The sequence below is a fragment of the Phyllostomus discolor genome, chromosome 1, assembly GCF_004126475.2.
Source record: "Phyllostomus discolor isolate MPI-MPIP mPhyDis1 chromosome 1, mPhyDis1.pri.v3, whole genome shotgun sequence".
Taxonomy (NCBI): domain Eukaryota; kingdom Metazoa; phylum Chordata; class Mammalia; order Chiroptera; family Phyllostomidae; genus Phyllostomus; species Phyllostomus discolor.
Genome location: NC_040903.2, coordinates 209938347 through 209959842, shown reverse-complemented (window position 1 = coordinate 209959842; position 21496 = coordinate 209938347). Strand labels below are relative to the sequence as shown.

The window sequence follows — 21496 nt, the reverse complement described above, 5'->3', positions numbered from 1 at the left end:
ACCTAGAATTCTCTTCCCACCCTTGTGCTTGGCCTCCAAGGTCCCCTCTTCCACCACGAGGGCCTGGACTCTCCCATCTTTGGGGAGTTGGGGCTTAAGGGGAGCAATTCACACATCACCCTCTGGCCTCAGGCCCTGCACACTGTCCTGGGCAGAAGCGGCAGCTGCAAGAAGAGACACGTGCCAGCTCAGACTGGGCCTGACATTGAGCCGTGGGACTCGAGGCAGGTCACACCTCCATTTCCCACCTGCAGCAGCAACAAGAAAACTCTTGACCACGGCTGGAGCACCTGGTGCCGGGCACTCTGCCAAGCCCCTTACAGAGAGATCTTTGCGTCTGATGCTGAGCACACCCCGGGGGAGGGGCACCGGCAGATCAGCGGGTCTGAGACGGGACCAGCTCCCCACGGGACCAGCTCCCCACGGGACCGCTGTAGGCTCAGGAAGACCTCGCTTGGCTGCTCGCGCCACGCAGCCTGACTCAGCACGGATGCCCTGTCGCTCCACCGCCCCTCCCAGACTCCTCCAGTGTCTACACCAGCTCCACGCACAGCCTCTGAGGGGTTTGCTCCTGAGGGCCGGTGGCACCTGTGACCCTTGGAGGCTTGTCCTGCAGGCTGGAGCTGCACTACCTGTGCTGCTGGCCCCACGATGCCTGGGTGGGCGCCGGGGGCTGGCCGGCTGGCTGGCTTGGGGGTTCAAAAGCCCGGCGGCTCTTGAGGCCGTCTTTATGCTCCAGAGCTGCTGGCGGGATCAGGCTGGGGCTGGCGTGGCCCCTGTAACAAAATCCCTGCTGGACTTCTCTCCTGTCCCCTTCCCCCCTCCCTGCTGCTTTCTCATTGGGGACGAGTCCTTTGGTGTCACCTGCCCATGAACTCTCTCCTCAAAGTCTGCCCCGGGAGAGCCGGGCCAGGCTACGGCCATCCGTGGCCTAGACGCAGTTCCAAAGTGCCGGCTTGCAGACGGGTTGTACTGTGGATGCAGGCCCCGGACACAGCGCACAGTATAGTGGTAAAGGCAGAGTCCTGCGTCCCACCCCAGGCCCGCGGAGTCGGGATCTCCGGGGTGGCCCCAGGAGGCTGCACTTTCCGCCAGCTCTGGAACCCTCACCAGTCCGCCCTCCGGCCTGGACCATCAGGGTTTGCGTTAGGTTTAGGGTGAGTGCCCTGACGCGGCCCCTGTGCCTTCCTGTACCGGATTGGGGGTGGGGGGCAGCACGTGCTCCCCACAAGTGCTCGACGGAGAAGGGCGGGGCCTCCTGCTCTGCTGCAGTCCCCATCACGCCGCTTCACCGTGTCCCGGCCGGTCCATGCCGCCGTGGGGGATGCGCTGGATGGACAGGCAGCCGGCCCGGGCCGCAGGGCCCGCTGGGTGGCAGGCTCTGTGAAGGGGGGGGATGGGCTGGGCCGGCAGCACAGTGTGGTGTTGGGGTATACGCCTCGGAGCCAGGACCGGCATTTGTCACCCGGGTGTTCTGCAGCGATCGCACTGCCCCTCTGTGCAAGGCCCCGCGGGAGACAGCCACGGGCCTGGGAGAGGAGCCCCCTGGTCTACTTCCTGCTGCGTCCGGTGCCCGGTTCTGCAGGCGCCCACGGGGCCGGGTTTTATTGGGTCGGCCAAAAAGTCCGTGTGGTTTTTTCCCCATAAAATAAAAGACACATTCTTCATTTTCATCAAGAACTTCATTGATTTGGATTATTTTGAGGATGTCAGCCATCTCCAATATTAAAATGGCTACACAACAATTTACCACCTTTGTTTGAGGTTTGTTTTAAAAGGTGCATGCTGGTATGACAGCTGGCACAATACAACCCGACAAAATTATTTCCAGTGATGTTAAAGACAACCAGGTGCGGCTGGAGCCATCACAGGGAAAAAACAAATGGACTTTTTGGCCGACGCGATAGACTCCCAGACCCCAGAGCTCTCACCCCTGGTGCTCCAACTTGGCTGCCACTCCCTGACGGACCAGGCAACGGGGCCAGGAAAGGTCGGGGACTGGCCCAAGGTTGTCCCACTGGGGAATGAGCCTCCAACTCCCCCAGCACGTCCCTGCCTAGAGGCGGCTCTGGAGCTGATACCTCCCACCCCCAAATGCCGGGGTGCCGGGCTCTGCCCCGTGACCTCCCCGTGGGTTCCCTGGGTGTTCGAGGGCGGGTGAACAGGCACCTGCTTTTCTGGAATGCGGAGGAAAAGCAGTCGCAGGAGGAGAGGCTGGGGGATGACAGTGGTGAGCCTGGTGACCACGGCCCCACAGCCCCCAAACACATGAAGTGGTCACCCCGGCACACCCTCCAATGGCCCGACCCGTGGAAACAACCGGAGCTCCTCCTGGGTTTCGGGCGGTGTGCTGCCCCTTCATTTCGTTCCCTCCCCTCGCTGCTCTCTCCGCTGGGCATTACCTCTGTTTTACATGAGGGGGAGGAGACTCAGAGAGATGAAGTCACTAGGTCAAGTTCTGGGCTCAGCAATTGTCTCCATTCATTCATTCATTCCTTTGCTCACTCATTCATTCATTCAAAGCACCTGGAATGTGTCAAACACGGTGCTGGGCACCTCCCCCTAAGGTAAGAACTTCACAGAACAGGGAGGGCCTGTCCCCCGAGTGCTGGACCTGTCAGAATTTACAAAGGGCCGAGGCCGAAGATGCTTTGCCTTGTGGGCCTGGAGGGGCACGCCAGGTCATCGGCATTATTGCAGGACGTGCACAGAGGACCTTGGAGCTTTATCTATTTTCAGTCTCCACTCCGCCATGTACCGGCTGTGGGACCCTGAGCAAGTCGCTTCTCTCAGTCTCAGTTTCCTCATCCATAAAGTGGGAATAACGAGCACACGTACCTTGTGTACTTGTCTGCAAGACTGAAAATGATAATGGTTGTAAGAAGGCCCAGTGCGGGATACCTGGAAAGCCCTCAGTAGGCAGCTGCTGTTAGCCACTGTTAGCACCAGCTCCGCCGTTTTCTACCTGGTGGGCCCAGCAGGGTCCAGGCAGGCGGGAGCCGTGTTCTGGGTTGAGTGTGGCTTTCCCCCGAGGCAGCGAGGACGGTCTTTTTGAAGCAGAGAGAAGTGGACCTGCAGCCCCGGATCCCAAGACACCCCGCCCAGCCTCTGGACAGTCCTTGTCAAGACCCTGTAGCTTGAGTCACCCGCTTCTGGCACCCAAATGTATTTTTAAAGCTCCGTTGACCGGCAACCGGTTCTGAATAAACAGGGCGGCTCTGAGGGTGGTTACCACGCCCACGCCGCCCGGCAGCTGCTCGGCAGTCACAGGCTCCCTCCCTCAGAGGGCATCAGCCCTTCCTGCTGCCCCCACAGGAAGTGCCGTCTATCGCCCCTCCACGGGGTGTGCCGGGTCCACACAGGGCTCCAAGCTGTCCCAGAAGCCAGGACACAGGAAGCTAAGGTGGTGGGCAGCGGGCCGTGGGCAGCTGGTGGTAAGGAGAGGGTCCTTACCGGCAGGTCCGAGAAAACAGCAGAACTAACACCGCCCTCCATGGTGACCAGGGCAAAGCCAGGGACTGTCCCCTCTCTGCATCCTGTGGGCTGCAGCCTTCCCTCTGGGGGCTTCCCTGCGCCCCCCCACTGCCCCCCCGCCCCGAGCCCAACATTGCAGGGACATCTGTTTCGCCCAGGTGCCCTCCCGTGGGGCCAGGTCTACTTACCTACTGACACAGTAGAACGCGATCAGTCTGAAGATGTCCTCAAACACAAGAACGGAGCCTTCCAGGTACAGTACTGCGGAGAGAGGACAAAGGCCGAGGATGAGTGTCCCTGTGGGAGGGAGGGAGGGAGGGAGGGTCCCTGAGTTCACTACCGAGCTGCCTGGCCTGCCCGAGCCACATCGCAACAGCTGCCAGTGGGACCAGAGGGCAGTGGGAGATGGCCTTCTGGGGCAGCGATTTTCAACCTGTTTCATCTCATGGCGCACATGTAAACTCATGACGAAAATTCTGTGGTACACCACAAAACATTATTTTTTGCTGATCTGACCAAAAATAGGTATGATATTGATTCACTGACACTGGATGGCTATTGTTGTGTTGGCTGTTGTCATAAAAAAATGCTTTATTTATTTATTTTTAGAGAGAGAGAAAGGTAGGGAGAGAGGGAGAGAAACATTGATGTGTGAGAGAAACATCAATTGGTTGCCTCTTACATGCCCCCAACTGGGGACCTGGTCTGTATCCCAAGCATGTGCCCTGGCCAGGACTTGAACTGGCAAACTTTCAATCTGTGGGATGAGCCCTACCCACTGAGCCACACTAGTCAGGGCTGTTGTCATTTTTGAATTTGACAAAGTAAGTAAAAGCAAGTCAGAGCCCCTGACTCAGTCAGCAGTCAGGTCCTGCATGTTTCAAAAATCCCTGCAGCACACCAGCTGAAACCTGCGGCTCTGTGGGGTTCATCTGCTGAACCCCAGAGCGGCGAGTCACAGCAGCTGGTGTTCCCCGAACCGCTGCACACCCCTCTGGACAAAAGGCACAGGAGCCTCTGGAGTGTGAAAGCAGAACCAGGCATTGACTAGACCAGGGCCATCTCGGCTGGATGATCCTGAGGGCAGAGGGGGCGGCAGGAAGAAAGTGACCCTATCCTGTCTCGGCCTGTGGGAGGGGCCCTGAGCTGGGACTGCTGGCCTTTCTCCCAAGAGGACCTATTAGGACCGCACTTGATTTGCCTGTGTGGTAACCCAAGGGTGCAGCTGCCCCTGATGTTTTCTAGCTCCGACAAGGATGAGGGATCCCAGCCTGTGCCTGAGATCCCCTCCCAGGGTGGGTGTAGCTGCCAGGGCGTGGCGGCAGGCTCCGAAGTGGGAGGGGCGAGCTGACCAGAGAACGTGGTACGGTGCCACACCCTGCTTGGGACCCTCAGGGCAAGGGGCCCAGAGAAGCCGAGTGAGTCTGGGCGCCACCCACCCCTGTGACTCCTGACTCTCAGCTCAGGACTTCATCTGCCAAACAGGGATGCCCCCTGCACTCAGGACCCCCCCAGTGAACTTCCTCAGGCATCGGAGGGGCCGAGAAATGTGCCTGCCTCCCACTTCAGTCCCACTTTCCTGAGGGTCTGCTGGAAGTGTGTTAGGGTGGCAGAGGGGAAGACGGGACGCGGTCCCAGGCCTGGCTCTGACCCTGCGACCAACAGCGTGCCTCTGGGTGCGTCCCCTCCCCTCCCAGCACTTCCGTTCCTCCACCTGCAAAGAGAGGCGCCCTTCCAACCCTGGACACATGCGCATCCAGGTGACCCCGGCTGGCCGTCCCGGGGTTCGAAGCCTAGGGCAGCATCTCACTGCACTGGTGGCCTTTGAGATGGGTGTAGGTGATGCACAACCAGTAGGTTTTGTTCTCCCGGCTTTACTTTTGCATCTGCCTCCTTTCCATAGACCGGACACTGTTCTAAACAGTTAACATGATTTTTAAAAAAAGTTTACATTCGTCATCCATTTATGGCAAAGAGATCATGGTTTCCTATTAGGATGGATATGAGAAATGTAAAAGGGTGTTTAAAGTGAAATGTTAAGTAGATCACAGTACGAGAGGTGCTCTGAAGATGCCTACAAGTGACGGAGAGACAGTTGGTGGATGAGCACCCTCTGTGAATCAGTAGCAGTGGGCGGCCCACAGCGCCATCTAGTGCTGGCATTTGGTACATCACCGACTCTCTGCTTAGCACTGGCCAAGAGAGCCTTGGGCCAAAAGTCTCTACAAGAGGTAGAGGTCATTCCCTCGGCAAAAGGGCAACATGAAGCCCTCCGCAGGAATCCCTCGAGGGGGTCAGTGGGGGTGCCGCAGGGAGTCCTGGCCTCCTACACCTGATGGACGGACGCACTCATCAATTAGCCACTTTCCCTCGCCGTGGCGACAGGCTCTGACCCGTGCCCCACCCAGATGAACCCTTCCGGGTGAAGTCAGTTGGTCCCTCTTCCGTGCCCTCTGGCCCTTTATGTAAAGCCCATCCTCCTTATGGACTTCTCGACCGTCCACTTGCAGGTCAGCCCCTGGAGAGTAGGACAGGGCTCCTTTATTTTTGCAACAGAGGGCGGGCAACACCATTCCAGACTTGGTGGGCATTCACCTTTTTACTGTCAAAAGGGTCGATTTTTTAAAACCACAAGCAAGGGCGGAGGCTCACGCTTGTTTCCTTAGACTGCCTCTGCCCCAGACGTAGCCGGCTGCCCACGTCTGCCCTGACCTGACGGTGGGAACTGCCCCCCTCACACCAAGCCCCCCCCCCCCCCGCCATGGGGCTCCTGCGTGCCAGGGCCTGGCCCCCATTTGAGTTTCCCTCGGCGACCAGCAGAGGCACCCGCTCGTGCACCTCATGCGGTGAGCTTGTAATGTACGATTCATTATGCGCCTATGTCTCCACACGGCCATTATTAAGATAAAGAAAAATGCGCCCTGAGTAGACAATTTCACTGTGTGAAGTTTTTCTGGGATTTTAACAATGAGCATCTATGAGTTCCGTAAGCAGAGAAACTAAAGATTCCTGACATTTCCAAAGTTTCTCTGTAAACGTGTCCCTAAAGCTGCTCACAGCCCAGATGACAAGCCCCCACGACACCCACCCATGTCCCCCTAACCCTCCCCCCAACTCGGCCACCCACAAGCCCCTTCACTAAAGAGCCCACTCCGCCCTTGGCAGCAGCTCACGGGAGGGACCCAGCCAGGCAGCTCCTCCCAACAAAGACGCCAGTGCCAGCGGGTCACCTTTGAAACGTACGAGCAGTGACCCCTCCGCTGTGTGCGGTCGCCAGGGGCCCTCCGCAGAAACCTTGGTGGGGACACGCCAGACCCTGTCTAACCGCTTCTTTCAAAGGGTGAGGAGAGAAATGGGTGCCCGCCGGCAGCATCTGGCACATCCAAGGTGACAACAGGTGACAACAATAGGCTTCCACCTCCACTTAAGAGAAAAGGAAACCTTTTACCTTGTGACTCGCCATCAAGGCTGAGCAGGGGCAGGGCATGGATGCCGGGTCCCAATGTCACAATGAAATGTCCACAAAAACCTGAAGGTCAGTGGCCCGCGCCGCCGAGGACAGGGGCCGTGTGTGTCTCCGGTTCTTCACGGTTGGCCCAGCACTGGGCATGGTGCTCTGCATGCCAGCTCAGAGACGCTCATTTGTTTACTTTCAAAATGCTGTACTTTGCAACACCTACACGTGCACAGGAAGTTGCAGACATGCGCAGAAGTCCTGGGCACCCTTCACCCAGGTTCACATGGGCTCACGTGCCCGCGTGTGTGTTTGTGCAGCACTACGAACTCTATCCCACGTGTGGCTGCCTGTAATCACCGCCCCAATCAAGATATTTCCCTGCACCATCACCACAAGGCTCCCCCCGCCCCCGCTTTACAGCCGCAGCCGCCCTTCCCTCCGCCCCGAGCGCCGGCAGCCGCCAATCTGTTCTCCATCTGTTTGCTTCTGTCGCTTCACGAATGGCTTATCAGTGGAATCTCGCAGCATACGAGCCTTTGAGACGGGCTTTTTTCACTCAGCATGATTTCCTCAGGGGTCACCCAGGCTGCTCCTCTGTAGTGCCGGGCAGTAGTCCACGGCTTAGTGCCGGGCAGTAGTCCACGGCTTAGTGCCGGGCAGCAGTCCACGGTTTGGATGTAGCACTGTTTGCTTGATAATAGTCACCCACGGAAGGACATCTGGAGAGTTTCCAGTTTTGAGAGATTACACACAAAGAGACGATGAACACTTGTGCACAAGCCTCTGCATGACAATGGGCTTCCCATTTTGGGGGGCTCTATGCCCAGGAGTGCTATTGCTGGGTCCTACGGCAAGTCCATCGAAGGAACCGAGAAACTGTTTTCCAGAGGGGCCACACCGTTCTCGGGGCCCCCCGGCAGTGCAGGCCTGGCCCCGTTCCTCCCACGCTACCTTTTATTGTAGCCACCCGTCGGTGTAGAGTGACATGTCGTCATGACGTTGATTTGCATTTCTCTGGTTTGGATTTTGAAAAGATGTTCAACATCTTTTCAGGTGGTTATTTATTATCTGTGTATCTATCCTCTTTTGGTTTATGTCTTTAGTCAATTTTCTAATTGGATTTTTTAAAATGTTGAGGTTGTCTTAAAATCACTCTACTAAGATATTCACATGCCAGCCATGGCTGGCGAGGCTCAGTTGGTTGGAGCATCGTCCTGTAAACCGAAAGTTTGCGGGTTCAATTCCTGGTCAGGGCACATACCTAGGTTGTGGGTTTAGTCCCTGGTTGGGGTGCACACAGGAGGCAACAGATCAATACTTCTCCTTGCCCCCTTCCCCTCTCTCTAAGCATGTCTTTGGGAAAGGATAGAAAAAATAAAATAACAATTCATCATCTAAAGTGCACAATAAATGGTCTTACTGCATTCACAGAGTTGTGTGACCATCTGCCTAATCAGCTTCAGAGTATTTTCATCTCTCCCCAAGGAAACCCCGGGCCCACCAGCAGTCACTTCCCAGTCCTCCCTCCTCCTAGCCTCTGGCAGCCACTCGTTTACCTTCTGTCCCTACGGATCTGCCCGTTCTGGACATCTCACATACATGGAGTCACAGTACGCGGTCCTCCGTGTCTGGCTCCCTTCACGCGGCATAGTGTCCTCCACGTCTGTCCGTGCTGTAGCGTGGGCCAGCCCTTCATTCCTCTTTATGGCTGAATAATACTCTGTTGTGTGGGCAGACCCCCTTCTGTTTATCCACTTATCTCTGATGGCTGTTTGGGTTGCTTCCGCTTTTTGGCTACTACAGGCAACGCGGATGGAACCGGTGTACAAGTGTTTGTGGGGACGCATGTTTTCATTTCTCTGGGGCACAGACCTAGAAGTGGGATTCCCGAGCCATCTGGTAACTACATGGCTAAGAAACGGCCAAACCGTTTTTCAAAGGGACCCCCCCATTTTACGCTCTCACTGACAACGTCTGAAGGTTCCAATTTCTCCACACCCCTCAGTCCTTGTTACCACGTGCTTGGGGACAGCCGCCCTGGGGGGTGTCTGTGCTGGCTCAGGCGGGGTCCTGAGTCTCGCCCCCCTGACGATCGCTGATGTTGAGAGCCTTTGCCCGCGCTAACTGGCCATTTGTATACGTTCTTGGAGGAAAGGGGCTCATTTCGATCCTTTTCCCATGTTCGATGGGGTTGTGTTTCACGTTGAGCTCTCAGAGTTCCCGTTCTAGATACCGAGGCCTTCGCCAGTTGTGTGACTGGCAAATATTTTCTCCCGGTCTGCAATTTGTCTTTTCATCCTCTTAAGAGGGTCTTTCAGACATTGGAGAAGAAAGGAGAGGAATGCTGTCCCAGTGTGTCTGCACAATAATAACAAGCCACCAACGGGTGCGGTATAAAGGATTCAGTAGGGCTATTTCCAACCTGTTATGATCACCGGTCAACTCTTACGTGCATGTGGCAGAATCCAGCGTTACAACTAACGCAGAATGCATCTTGAACCAATTACTGCTCTAACCTAGGCCAAAGTCCCCTCCGCAGTCTTATTGACACTCAGAATTCCCTTAGTGGACACTTTCTTCGTGGACGGTGCAGAGGGAAACCACAGACACACCAGGCTTTCATTGCCACAGCCTTCCAGTGACTGAGGCGCGTGAACTTGACAATGGAAACCTCCCCACATCACGGTCACTCTGAGCAGAGAACGGCTACTGACAAGGGCCATCGTGAGGGTGTGACCCGCCTTCGCTAAAATGGAGGGTGCACATGTGTGCACCCGAGCCTGACCCCAAATCGAGGGCACCCCCTGCCAAGGGTGACGGAGACTGTACCGGAACGTTCCCTGGAGAAGCGAATGTCTTCCCTGTCGGCAGACGGGCGGGCGAGCCCGAGAGATCGCTGTCCAGACGCACTGCGGTGGGCAGCGCTGTCAGTGGACTTCCCGTTACGACCCTCTTTGCAGGGCTGGGTCAGAGTCACCCGTCAGCTGGGACATGTCCGTCATGTGATTGTGTACTGACAAATATTTATCGTTCTCCTAGCCTGTAGGAATACAGGGGAAATGGACAGAGACTGAGGGGAAGCCACACGGATTGCAGCGGGACAGAGAATGGCCGTGGTCTGGCCACAGGGCCACCTGGGGCTCCTCCTGGGGGCTGGACACTCTCCCGATGACTGAACATCCGCTGGGTGGGGGGGAGGGGGGGAGAGGCGCTCACTGAGTTTGCCTGAGAGAAAACCCTGCATGTAGCCAGGCCTCGGTACGCCCATTCACGGAATGGGCATGAATTGCCCTGGAGGCAGGTGTCCTCAGGGGGTCGCAGGAAGGACAGGTGTTGGCAGGACGGGCAGCGTTGGGCCTCTCAGAGGGCTCATCTTTGGAGAGAAAAGGGCCTCACACCTGGCTGGGGTGCGGGTGGACTTGGTGGGTCCAGGAGGTGGCTCTGTGTCAAAGCCTTAGGTGACACTGCTGAGCCGACCCTCCCTGAAACTTCATAGCCGGAATGGCTGGGAAGGCCGAGCTTAATGGATTCTGGTCCCCCTTCCTAAAAGGGGTACTAGGTGGCCAAGCTGGGCCCCTGCCAAGAAGTGCCAGGAGTGCAGACCCTGAGGATAAAAGGCCAGCAGGACCGGAGGCTAGGGAGTGGTTCACAGCTGGTGGGGGGTTGGGGGGGGATGCCCGCAGATGGCACAGGCAGGGCCAGACCCACTTTTCCATGTGCCCCTCCCACCCCCTCGGCTCCTGCCCCACTTGAAAGGCCACAGTGGCCTTTCCCTTGGTAGGACCCACTGCTGCCTGGCAACGCCACAGTTGCCATGGGAACCACGCCTGGACAGTTTGTGGCTGAGATGGAAAAAGGCCTGTTTGCTGTGACCACCAGGCCTATCCAGAGGCCCAACTTTCTGCAACAGATGGAAACTACTTCCCCCATTCCCAGGAGCAAATGTGGGAAGAGCAGCCATTTCTCAGGAGTCTGGGGTGGGGGCCCCGTGGTCCCAGGTCCACCTCTGGCACTCACACGCTTGGCCTCACCTAAGGGGATGGGGGAACGCCCTCCCCCTGCCGGAAGGAAAGAGGCTGAGAGACTCGGGCTTCAGCCACCGCTGCCAGGAGAAGCGGGAAGTCCAGCTGAGCCCGTGCTGGGCAGCGGGTCTCCCGGGTTCTCTGGGCAGACTCGCTGCCCAGCCGCACAAGGACTGGGGCATGGACACGGGTGGGAGCAAGCTCTTGTTCCTGCTCTGGCAAAGCCCAAGCCCGGACAGGACTGGCCAGGGGCTGGCTGCTGGCTCCACCCACCACATGGACTCGGACGCTCGCCCCTCCACCTGCCCCGTGAGGACAGGAGTAGCCGCGGCCGTCCTGGGCCCGCCAGCTCCCAGTGCAGAGGCTGGAGTAGCACCCCCCTAGAGAGGCGCTGAGTGAAAAGATAACCCAGAGGTCTGGAAGGTCTGTGGGGGGTGGGGAGTAAAGGGCAGGGGGCGAGTTAGGGTTCAGGGAGCTGGGAGAGAGTGCTGATTCAAAAATGTGCTGGAATCAGCTCCCTTCTCTCTCCTGGTCTGTTCCTGACAGCCCAGGGTGGGCACCTCGGCCTCTGGTGCCCCGCCTGGCCCTGCAGCCCCTTCCCTGTCTGTTTACCAGCCTGCCTGAGCCTCTCTGTGTGCAGGCCCACACCCCTTCCAACCCCGCAGAGCCACCCACTCCTTCCTGTCTGCAGCAGCCAGGGGCCCCCAGGGCGAGCCGAGCTGCAGGACCTCCCGTGCAGAGTGGGGGCACAGCAAGCCCCTGCCCAATGTGCCTTTGGCTGGAGGCTGACAGGAAAGGGCAGGGGAGGACCTGGCCGCCATGGTCAGGGGTCCAGGCAGGGGGCCGCTTCCAAACACTCCCCGTGCCCTGCTGCAGGGTCTGACCAAGGAGCAGAGAAGCGCCTTGCTCTCCAGGAGGCTGCAGCCCTGCGATAAATGCACCATGTGACAGGTGGAACGCCAGCTGGATCTCGCCCCCCCCCCCCACCTCATGCAGCTCCCCTGCCAGGCACCTCAGGGCGGTGCCGGAGCTGAGCAGCTGCCTGGGGAGCCCCGGGTAGCAGTCACAGCCGCCTCCGCTGGTTGTGGTTGGCATAAGGCGCAATCGCCTCTTGATCACATCTTAAGAATTTTAGGATGAAAAAGGCACAGCAGTGCCGTTTTACTGACTTCTACACCACACTCCAGCCATGCCCACAGGTCCCTCCCGGTGGACAGGAAACCACTGACAGCCAGAACAAAAAGGCCCTCAGAGACAGCTCTGGTGCCACCACCCCCACTGCGCAGATGGGAAAACTGAGGCCCAGAGGAGGTGCCCCATCCTCCTGGGAGAGAGTGTTCGCCCGGGTGTTTCCCAGAGTCTGACTCTGGGATGCAGATTCTGACCTCGGTTGTTCTGCCCGCTTCTCCCAGCTTCCCAGCGCGGGCTTTGAGCCCCTTGAATAACAATGGTGGGTTACTGTTGTCAAGGTTTCAATAACAATATTAACAACAATAATATCATCTCCCATTTATCAAGTGTCTACTGTGTACCAACCTCTGTATTTTAAATCATCAGGCCAATGCCATTACCCTCATTTTACAGGCCCGGAACTGAGGCCCAGAGAGGTCAAGTAACTGGCTCCTGGACCACGGAGAACACCTTCTGTTCAGGAGCAGAGGTGTGGGGTGGAGGGAGGGCGTCCCGTTCACTGGGTCGCTGTGTCACTGGTCAGCTAGCAGAGACACCTCCTCAGGAGGCACCCATCTCCCCGGCAGGCCCCATGCTACCCTCGGAGCAGCCTTCGTCCCAGGCACAACTCCCGCCCCTCCCTCAGGCCCTGGGCATGCGCCACCAGACAGCACGATTACGCCGCACCTGACATGTGCCCAGGCCCCCCCTGATGTGTGCCCAGGCCCCCCCTGACGTGTGCCCAGGCCGGATCTGGCCCCGAAGGAAGCTCCCCAGAGCAGGGGCCAGGCCTTCCTCCTTCCTGCCGTCCCAGTGCCAGGGCCTTGCCTGGATTACGTACGCCCCATGCTCAACTCGCAGCTACTGCCTTGTCTCTGAACCCCATGTTGGCAGTCGCATCTGCAGCGGCTGCCACCGCACGCCCAAGCCGTAACAGGCTCTGCTTCTCGGGCGGGGCGCTTCCATATTTAGCCACGTGCAGATGAGGGTTTCAGCCTGGGAACAGCAGCACAGAACAAGCTGTCATGACGCATCGGGACTTTGCCCGGGAACTGCTTGTAGGTTCAGACGCCAAAACAGAAGGGGAGACGCTAGACAGACGTGTGAACTGCCAAGCGCAGGGAAAACTACATGAGGTGTAAGGAGACAAGGGGGTGCTGGGGAGAAGGGGTGGGGGAGGCGACGCTGAGCAGAGGCCTGCCTCCCTCCCCCACCCTCCCCCGCCAGGCCCCTCCTCATCAGGGGGCGGAATCACCCACAGGGAACGGACTGCTGGCCCGCCGGCCCCTCCTCTGCGCACACCGCAGGGGTGAGGAGGTGTCTCTGTCTGTTCGAGTCACCAACAAACACCTGGCCCTCCGGGGGAGCAGGGACGGGAGAGGGAGGTGGCCCAGGGCACCAGCTGGTGGCGGGAGCGGGCCCGAGTGCCACAGGAGGTCACATCCAGCAATCACCCAGAGAGCAGCCCCGCTTCAACCTCCTGATCTGACAAGTCTGTCCCACCCCAGAGTTTGGACACTGTTGTCTGAGGTCTAGACGAAAGTGACCGCCACCGATGCGCTGTGGGACCAGAGAGGTTAAGTGGCTCACCAAAGGTCACAGAGCTGGGGAGCAAGGGTGTCGGCAGGTGACCACAAGCGAGCCTGACGCCGCCCTCCTGTCCATGCTGTCACCCAGCACAAGGGCCGCCCTGCTGGCTGGCGGGGGAAATGCAGCTCGGGCTCCGCGTGCAAGCTTCCATTTCTCATAGTTGCGTTAGAAACACAGTAATCTTACCGATGTGTTCTACTTGACCCAATACGTCCAAAATATCACCACGTCAACCAGCCCTAAATACAAGGCAAATAACGAGACACGGTCTTGTTTCTCCCACCGAGAGTCCAAATCGGGTGTGCATTTCACACGAACAGCACATCTCGTTTCAGACTCACCACGTGTCAGGCGCTCGACAGCCCATGTGGCTCGCGGCTGCCATGTCGGACGGGGGAGCCCTGAGTGGCGTTCCCAGCCAGGGGCCAATGTGTCCCCCAGGGCACACCCGGCAGAGGGGAGACACTTTAGGTTGTCACTGGTGGGCGGGGCGGTGACACTACTGACATCTAGTGGGCAGAGGCCAGCGGTGCCGCTAAGCGTAGCGCACGGGACAGCCTCCCAGCCAAGAACGGCCAGCTCCCGACGCCCGCGTGCCCGGTTTCCGAACCCTGCGGGGCTCTGCTGGGGGAGCTGCCGCTCTGCGGGGCACTGACTAGGTCACCAGGGGGTATTCAGGCAAGGACTGCGCTGGCCCACGGGGTCCAGAAGCTCTCACCCACGCCCGGTGCCTTGGCAGGAACAGCTGGAAGCCCCATGGACAGCACGTGTCCATTTCTGGAAGGCGGGACTCCGTCGTGCCCCCTCGGGATGCTGACTCTCTCCACCTGGTCTCTGGGCCTCTCCGGGTGGTCCCTCCAGGTGGCCTCTCTGTCCTCCGACTTCGTACCTGGCCACTCAGGCCTCCCAGAGCCCAAGCAGAGGCTGCCAGGGCAGTTCTCTTAAAAGAGGTACACACAGGCCTGGCACAGCATCGCTTTGCCTTATTGTATTGGCCAACACAGTCCCCGCCCACCCAGGTCCGAGAGGAAGGGCATAGCCTTCAGCTCCTGATGGGAAGAGTGTCAAAGAAACAACAGCCATCTGTAATCTGGCACGTGATAGTGTTTCTATTCCAGGGCTGACGTGCAGATTCAATGGGTTAATTCATATAAAGTCTCGACAAGTGACTGCTATTAGCATCCTGCTTCCTTGGGCTCTCCCTGTAGCAGCTGAGGCTGGCGTCCAGCAAGTTCCCAGGAAATACTCTGCGTCATAACTCAGTAGAGGGAGAGGCACATGGAGAACATTCTAGGTTGGGTTGCGTGGGGGAAGCTTCTTGTACCAACCCCCGAGCCACGTTCTGCAAACTAGGGATCCGCCTGGCGTCCTGAGACAGCGCCTGTGACACAGGGTCGGGAGGGATCCCGGGGCAGACAGCAGGACCAACACAAATCCCACCCAGTCTACACGTGCCCAGGCCCCCGAGGGCCCCTCCCCACCGGTCTCCCCAACCCGAGGGTTACAGACCAGGAGACTGAGCTCGGACTGAGCTCACTGCGTGCTCGCCCCAGTTCACCCGGCGAGCAAGCGACCGGCTTCAAATCCAGCCAGGTCTGCTGCCTGCTGGTTCTTTCTGTCGCCACTGGCTTTTCTCAAAGAAAACCACGGAAAACGCTTCACCGCACCCTCCATGATGGACAGGGCTTGGGTCCGCGGGACCCTGAGGCTGTTTAGGAGGAGCCTCTCAGGCTTCCACGAGGAGGTGCCTCGTGACCTCGTGTCACCCCGATTTCTCTGGGAGCCTTCGCCACTCCATTCCCCCGATTCCAGTTTATGTCCTGTTTCTGCAGAGACAGGGCCCCCCCTTTTCCTAAAGACCCACCTTTTCGTGGAACAATCATACAACACCATGAATACATACACCGTATCTACCCACACACCACACTTCAGTCTGCAAACTGCTCACCTACACGTCGCCTCCCAGTGGTCCCGTCAGGCGGGCACCCCCCGCCCCACTCCACTGCTGTGGAAACCGCGGCGGGGGCTGCCCCCGTCTCACGACAGACTCCGCAGGGAAAGGAGGCTCAACGGATGGCACGCCTGTTTCTGGGATGCAGACACTCCCGCCCCGCTGACGGGGGAGACGCGGGCACACTGCATTCCCACGGGGCGCGGGGGGCGGGGGGGGACGAGCCAGCTCCGGCACGCCACCCAAACCACAGCTTGCCACAAACCCACTTCCAGATGGCCACTAAGAGGCAGAACCATTACGAGACCTGAGGCTCAGGGGACCCCACTGGCTCGAGGGACCCCTCCTCACCACAGGGCCCTTGTTGAAGCCGTCGAGTCCCCGAGGGCCACCTTTCTGTCCTGCTCTGGTGCTCCGCAGTGAACGCCAAGCACTGGGCCATAATCTTAGCTGAGGCCCCAGATTCTGAGGGTAACTCCAAAGTCCTTACGTGTACTCGGCCACTGCCTGCTCTCCACCGCCCTCTCTGGCGTCCTCCACCGCGCCGGGGTTGGAGGGCCACATGCACGAGGACCACGGGAGGCCAGCCTGGAAAGCACCTGGCCCCAGGTGAAGGCACCTGGAAGCGGAGGCAACAGCCTAGGTTCACCCGCGTTTCCATCCTTGGGCACAGTTTCCCCAGCAGAAAATGGGGGTCCTCGCCCCTGCTTCCCAGGGCCGTGCAAAGACAAGGGGAACGGGTGCTGTGAGAGCCCACCCTGCTACACAGGGAGTCCCCCCAAAAGTGGGTGGCAGGCTGGACAGGGTCCCATGGGTAAGGCCTGGTTATCGGGGAACCGCGTCTTACCTGGGATGGCAACAGTGAGGAGGGGAAGGGGCCGTCCCAGCAGGGGGAGCTGCGCCTGGGCCCATTCCCTGAAAGTCTCCTCTGTGAAAAGCAGGGCCGGGTCAGCAATCAGCACAACACGGCCTGTGTGGAGGGGTCAGGGCTGCTGATTAAAGGGGCACCGGCTGGCCACTGGTTCCCAGCAGATGGGAGGAGAGGGGCACAAAGAGCTATTGTACAGAGACAGCAGTCCATTTGTACAGAACTTTCCAGAAGGTTTCCCCTCTGACTACTTCCTTAGGTAGCTGGGGCAGAAAGGAGAAGTTGATGGGACAGGCATCCCAGGAGGCCCAAGGGGCCCCCCGGGCACTGAGCGACCCGTCTTCCCCTCGGCCGTGACGAGGCTTTGCAACCCGGGGGCTTGGGTCAGGCGGACAAAGAGGGGCGCCTTCTCCCTGTGTGGGCCCCTCAGGTGTTCCGCATGCACCTCTCACTGGCCGAGTCAGGCGCTCCTACTCCCCGGAGGCCCACGGACACTGAGGGACTGGCTTAAAGATCACAGAGCGAGTTCCCGAGGCAGCCAAACTGGAACCCAGTTCGTTGGCACTGACCCAGGACTGTGCACAGCTCAGCCGGCCTGAAGCCGCTCCCCGCTCCACGTGGGGAAGCCGCCTGGAAACCCCCAGGGCAAGACAAATCTGGGCAGTGCTCGAAGGGAACAACGGGCTTCCCCTTTTCACAAAGCCCCCCAAACTGCCGTGTGATAGTGTTCCCCCAAGCCCCCAGAAACGTCTCCTCAGAAGTCCTGAATGCGGGGTAACCCAGAGCCAGCCGAGCCTCGGGGGCACAGGGACCCCGACAGCCACGAAGCACTCGCAACAGCACTTTGCCTCGTTTCTTCCATTCCGGCCCCAGCCAGCTACCCCAGCCAGCCTTTTAGGAGTAGAATCCGGTCTTATCACAGCCCGGGCTCGGCAGATGCCAGCTTACACGTTCCCACGAACGCAGGCACGCAGCAGCGTTCGGCTCCCTGGTGCATCTCTGCCAGGTTTCAGATCCAGTCGCGCATGTTTTCTTGTCTGTTCCTCGTGACACCTTCCTCGGAGGCATCCTCGGCCCACTGGCGGTGGGTGGGGGTGAGGCCCAGAGTCAGACAACTTGCTGTAGTGACGCAGAGCCAGTTAAGCGGCAGAGCTGAGTGTTAATCCGGGTTCTCTGACCCTAAGACCCAGGCCAAGGCGGAAGGCGGGCGCTCCCGGAGGGGGAGGAGGGGCAGGTAGGTGTTTATGAGCACCTACTGTGTGCAGTTCCACTAGGATCACGAGTCCATTCCTAGCTGAGCTCGAAAGGGGCCTGTTATGAACATCAAAACACCTTGATCGCTCTTATCACTCAGGAAATTCCAAGGGTTTGGGGAGTTTTGTGCCAGGAACAACAAAAACAAAATGCCGTATTTAGCTGTGTATAATGCGCACTCACGTTTTAGTGCCGATCCCCACGTAGATATAATTCACATCATACGTGGGAATTAGTACTACCCGTGTATAAAGCGCACCCTTATTGTTCCCTCAAAAATTTGGGCAAAAGAAATGTGCATTATACACGGCAAAATACGGCAGGTCTTTCTTACACTATCACAGTGAAGATGCTGTCCGAGTGCTCCCCACGTGCCAGGCCACGCTGCCTCTCGTCCCCACGTGTGCTCGCTCATCAGTGCTCCCACAGCTGTGCTGCAGAGGAGGAGACTGAAGCACGGAGAAGTAACCTGTCTGACGCCACAAGGTGACAGAGACAGAACAAAGGCCCAGAGCTGTCTGCCTTTCCAAAGCTCACGCTCTCAAAAGAGGGCCACACCAGCGAGCGCGCCAAGCTCCCCACCAGGCCACACTGCCCCTGGACAAGCCAGCGAGAGCCTGCCTTCCCCACTCTGACCCTGACTTCAGTGACACGCATTCCTTACTTTTTCTGGGACTTGACACGTTTCAGCCCAGATGCGGGCGGGTGTAAAGGCCCTCTAGGACAATGCGTCAGCTGGCCAAAGGCTCGAGCCCAAGAGCGCCAATGCAGTTCTCCCCCGTGGACTCCAAGTCATTCCGGGGGACACTCCGACTGGCCCACACATACAGAGCTCTGCTCCCAGAGGGCTCATCTGGAATTCCCCCCTCCCTGGTTTAAAAGTCCCCCCGGGCAGTGGCGGTCACCGCCAGCGCCCGTCAGCGCTGACCAGCACAACGCTCACCGAGTGCCCATGAGGCCGGTTCTGTGCCCAGGTACAAGTGTGTCTCTCAGCTTCAACTGCTGGGCCTAGGACCGCTGGCCTGAGAGTGGGTGGGAGATGTGCTCAGGGCGTGCAGAGGTCCTCGTGGAGCCAGACGGGCCAGGGTTTCGAAAGCTGGGGCCCAGCCGGCTACAGGGGACAGGCAAGGGGTGAAGCGGGGCAGCTAGGGAAGCTAGGGGAAAGTGGCTCGGACCAAGCGTCCGGGAGGCACTTCCTATAGGGGCCAGAGGGCACACCATCTGCCCCGTCCCCTGAATTCCCCTGTAGAGACAGGGACCAACTGGTTTTCTTTACTGAGCAGCCAACAGAAAAATGCTGTCACATGAACATATCATTGTCACCATCTTCAAGGATGCAGATTGATGACAAAGGACTCATGTCCCCTGGCCAAGTGGTTAGCTGCAGTCATAAAGGGGCGGGGCTGTGGTCTCAAAGCCACCACCCATCCCGTGTCCCGCTCCTGCATCCACTGTGTCCCCTGCCCCAATTCCTGCATGGACACGACCGTGATTAGTAGAGTTACGTCTGTTCTGCTGGTTGCCCCTCCCCTCCCCCTCCCCATACACACAGCCGGTCTCTGAGGGTCCCTGTGAAGCTAAGTGGTGACTCATGTACCGCAAAGTCTTGTGGCAGCCCAGGGGAGAACTGGGGATGTGCAGAAGGTAATACTCGCTCGAAATAATCATGACCCACCCCCCTTGCTGGTCACACGCTGGTGGGAGATAATCCTTCCCACCCCACTGGTGTCTGGCCTGGTCATGTGACCTGTTTTGGCCAATGAGATGTAACGGGACAAGACACCCGCCACCTCTGAGTAAACTCTCGGAGAGCCATCGTGGAGTTCTGCCGTCTGTCTCCTCCCCCTCTGCCCCTCCCCATCCGTAGTGCTGCTCTCTCAGCCTCAACTGCAGAACGAAGATGCTTTCATAGAGAGCCTCAGCTGACAGGTAACATGGGTGAAAAATACACTCGTGTTACTTCGTGTGCAATACTTTGTGTGCAAAGCATTACATACACACCCTGTGTGCAGTCCATGGTGGTTTAGGGATGTTACGGTGGCAAAAGTAGCCTGAGGGGTTTGCAAAGGGAACTGAATGAGGAACTAGAGGGCAGCTCAGGCACAGAGACGCACAGAGCTGGTGCTGGGGAGTCTTTCTCGTTCAAAGCAAGCAGAGCGGGGCCACAGACAAGGCTGACCACCCACTTCTGGGGGATCCCCGTGTCTCTTTCCTTGGCTTCAGCTCTGCACGGGGAACCCCACCAAAAGGCCCCTCGTTCCAGGCCCTGAGCCTCACTCTTGCCCACTTCCTCCTCAGGCCACCCGCCGCTGCAGCCACCACAGCTCCAGGAGGACTGGGGAGGTTGGTGGCCCCTTCTTCCCAAGAGGGACCCAAAGGCCGGCCCCCACATACTCAGCTGGGATTTACCCAGAGCCGTGGAACCTCGTGCGCAGACTCATTCCCTTCTCCCTTGGGCTGAGTCCTGCAGAAAGATCAACAACAAAACAACGGCAACACTGTTCTAACCTTCCCTTGTTCTCTGGGTACTATCCTCAGCACTGCATTATCTTTTTTTAAAGACCTAACTGGCTTTACTGAGCTATCCATGAATTGGGCAGCATCCCACCCAGCAAGCAGAAAGGAGCTCCCTGTCCCAAGTGCTTTAGACACACTAACTCCTTCCAGCTGCCTCTAAGGGAGGCACCATTATCATTCCCATTGGAGGACCCCGGGGCCCAAGGTCATGGTCACACAGGTAGTAAAAGGCAGTGCTGGGGTTCCAACACAGGGGCTGTGCGGTTTCTGTATTCTGTGCTCCACTGTGATGCTAAGGGGGAAAGGACTGCACAGGAAGACAGGGAAAAAGATGGCCCAGTGAGTCATTATGGCAAAGACACCTCTCTTGGTATTGCCTGGGTCGCCATGGAGGCAGACCTCTGGGGTCAGAGGTGTGCGGAGCAGTGAAGCAATACAAAAAAAGAGCAATATAAAACCCATACGAACTTACAGACAACCTCTGTGTTGTTACAGTGAATGGGCAGGAATCATGACTAGAAGAGTTATGTGACATAAAGGATTTGGGTTTTGATGGTCTTTTCAGCAAAGCTGGGTGCTGAATTTTAAAAGTTTAAATAAAAAAAACGGAACATGAGATTCTACCACATAGTGCTGGGAAGCCACAAACCCAGAGAAGTGAGCTGCTTCTATCCCCAAGTGCCTGGGTTTGCCCCTGGATCTCCTAATCCGAAGGGAGACATGCGGCCAGGCTTGGTGTCCTTGTTCCACTGGTGCCTGCCTGGGGCCGTTTTCTGACCCAGTTCCACGAGCCAGGGGCAGCGGGGGGTGTAACTGGGTTGGAGACACCGAGAGGTGAGGCCCTGGAGGCTGGGCAGAAGGTGGGGAAAGAAGCACAAGGCAAAGGGGAAAAGCAGAACTTCCAGACATTCCATCCATCCAGCCCGATTCCCTCTTCCTCCAGGAAGCCTTCCCGATCAGCCTGACCTTGGACAGGACTCCCTCCCTGCACTTCTGGAGCTCCTGTCGACCTGCAACAGGCCCAGCACATCACTACTCCCCACTTTCAGCTGCTTTCCTGGTGTCGTGCTAAAACTTAAGACCACATTTGGCTCTTGGGTTTCTAAAGGATCGAAGCTAACTAGTGCCTGGGCAGGCAAGTCCCCAAAGCCTGGTGACTCTCATTAAGAGGCAGGACTGCACAAGTCCATAGG

At 58.2% G+C, this 21496-nt stretch overlaps 1 protein-coding gene across 1 annotated transcript in view; it reads right to left on the bottom strand.

Moving 5' to 3' along the window:
- Positions 1-21496, bottom strand: part of RIN3 (Ras and Rab interactor 3) — a 106669-nt gene that overhangs the window by 43249 nt on the left and 41924 nt on the right. The window contains exon 4 of the mRNA XM_028507998.2: positions 3663-3735. Coding sequence (XP_028363799.2) covers positions 3663-3735 — 73 coding nt within the window. The remainder of the gene's footprint in view (positions 1-3662; positions 3736-21496) is intronic.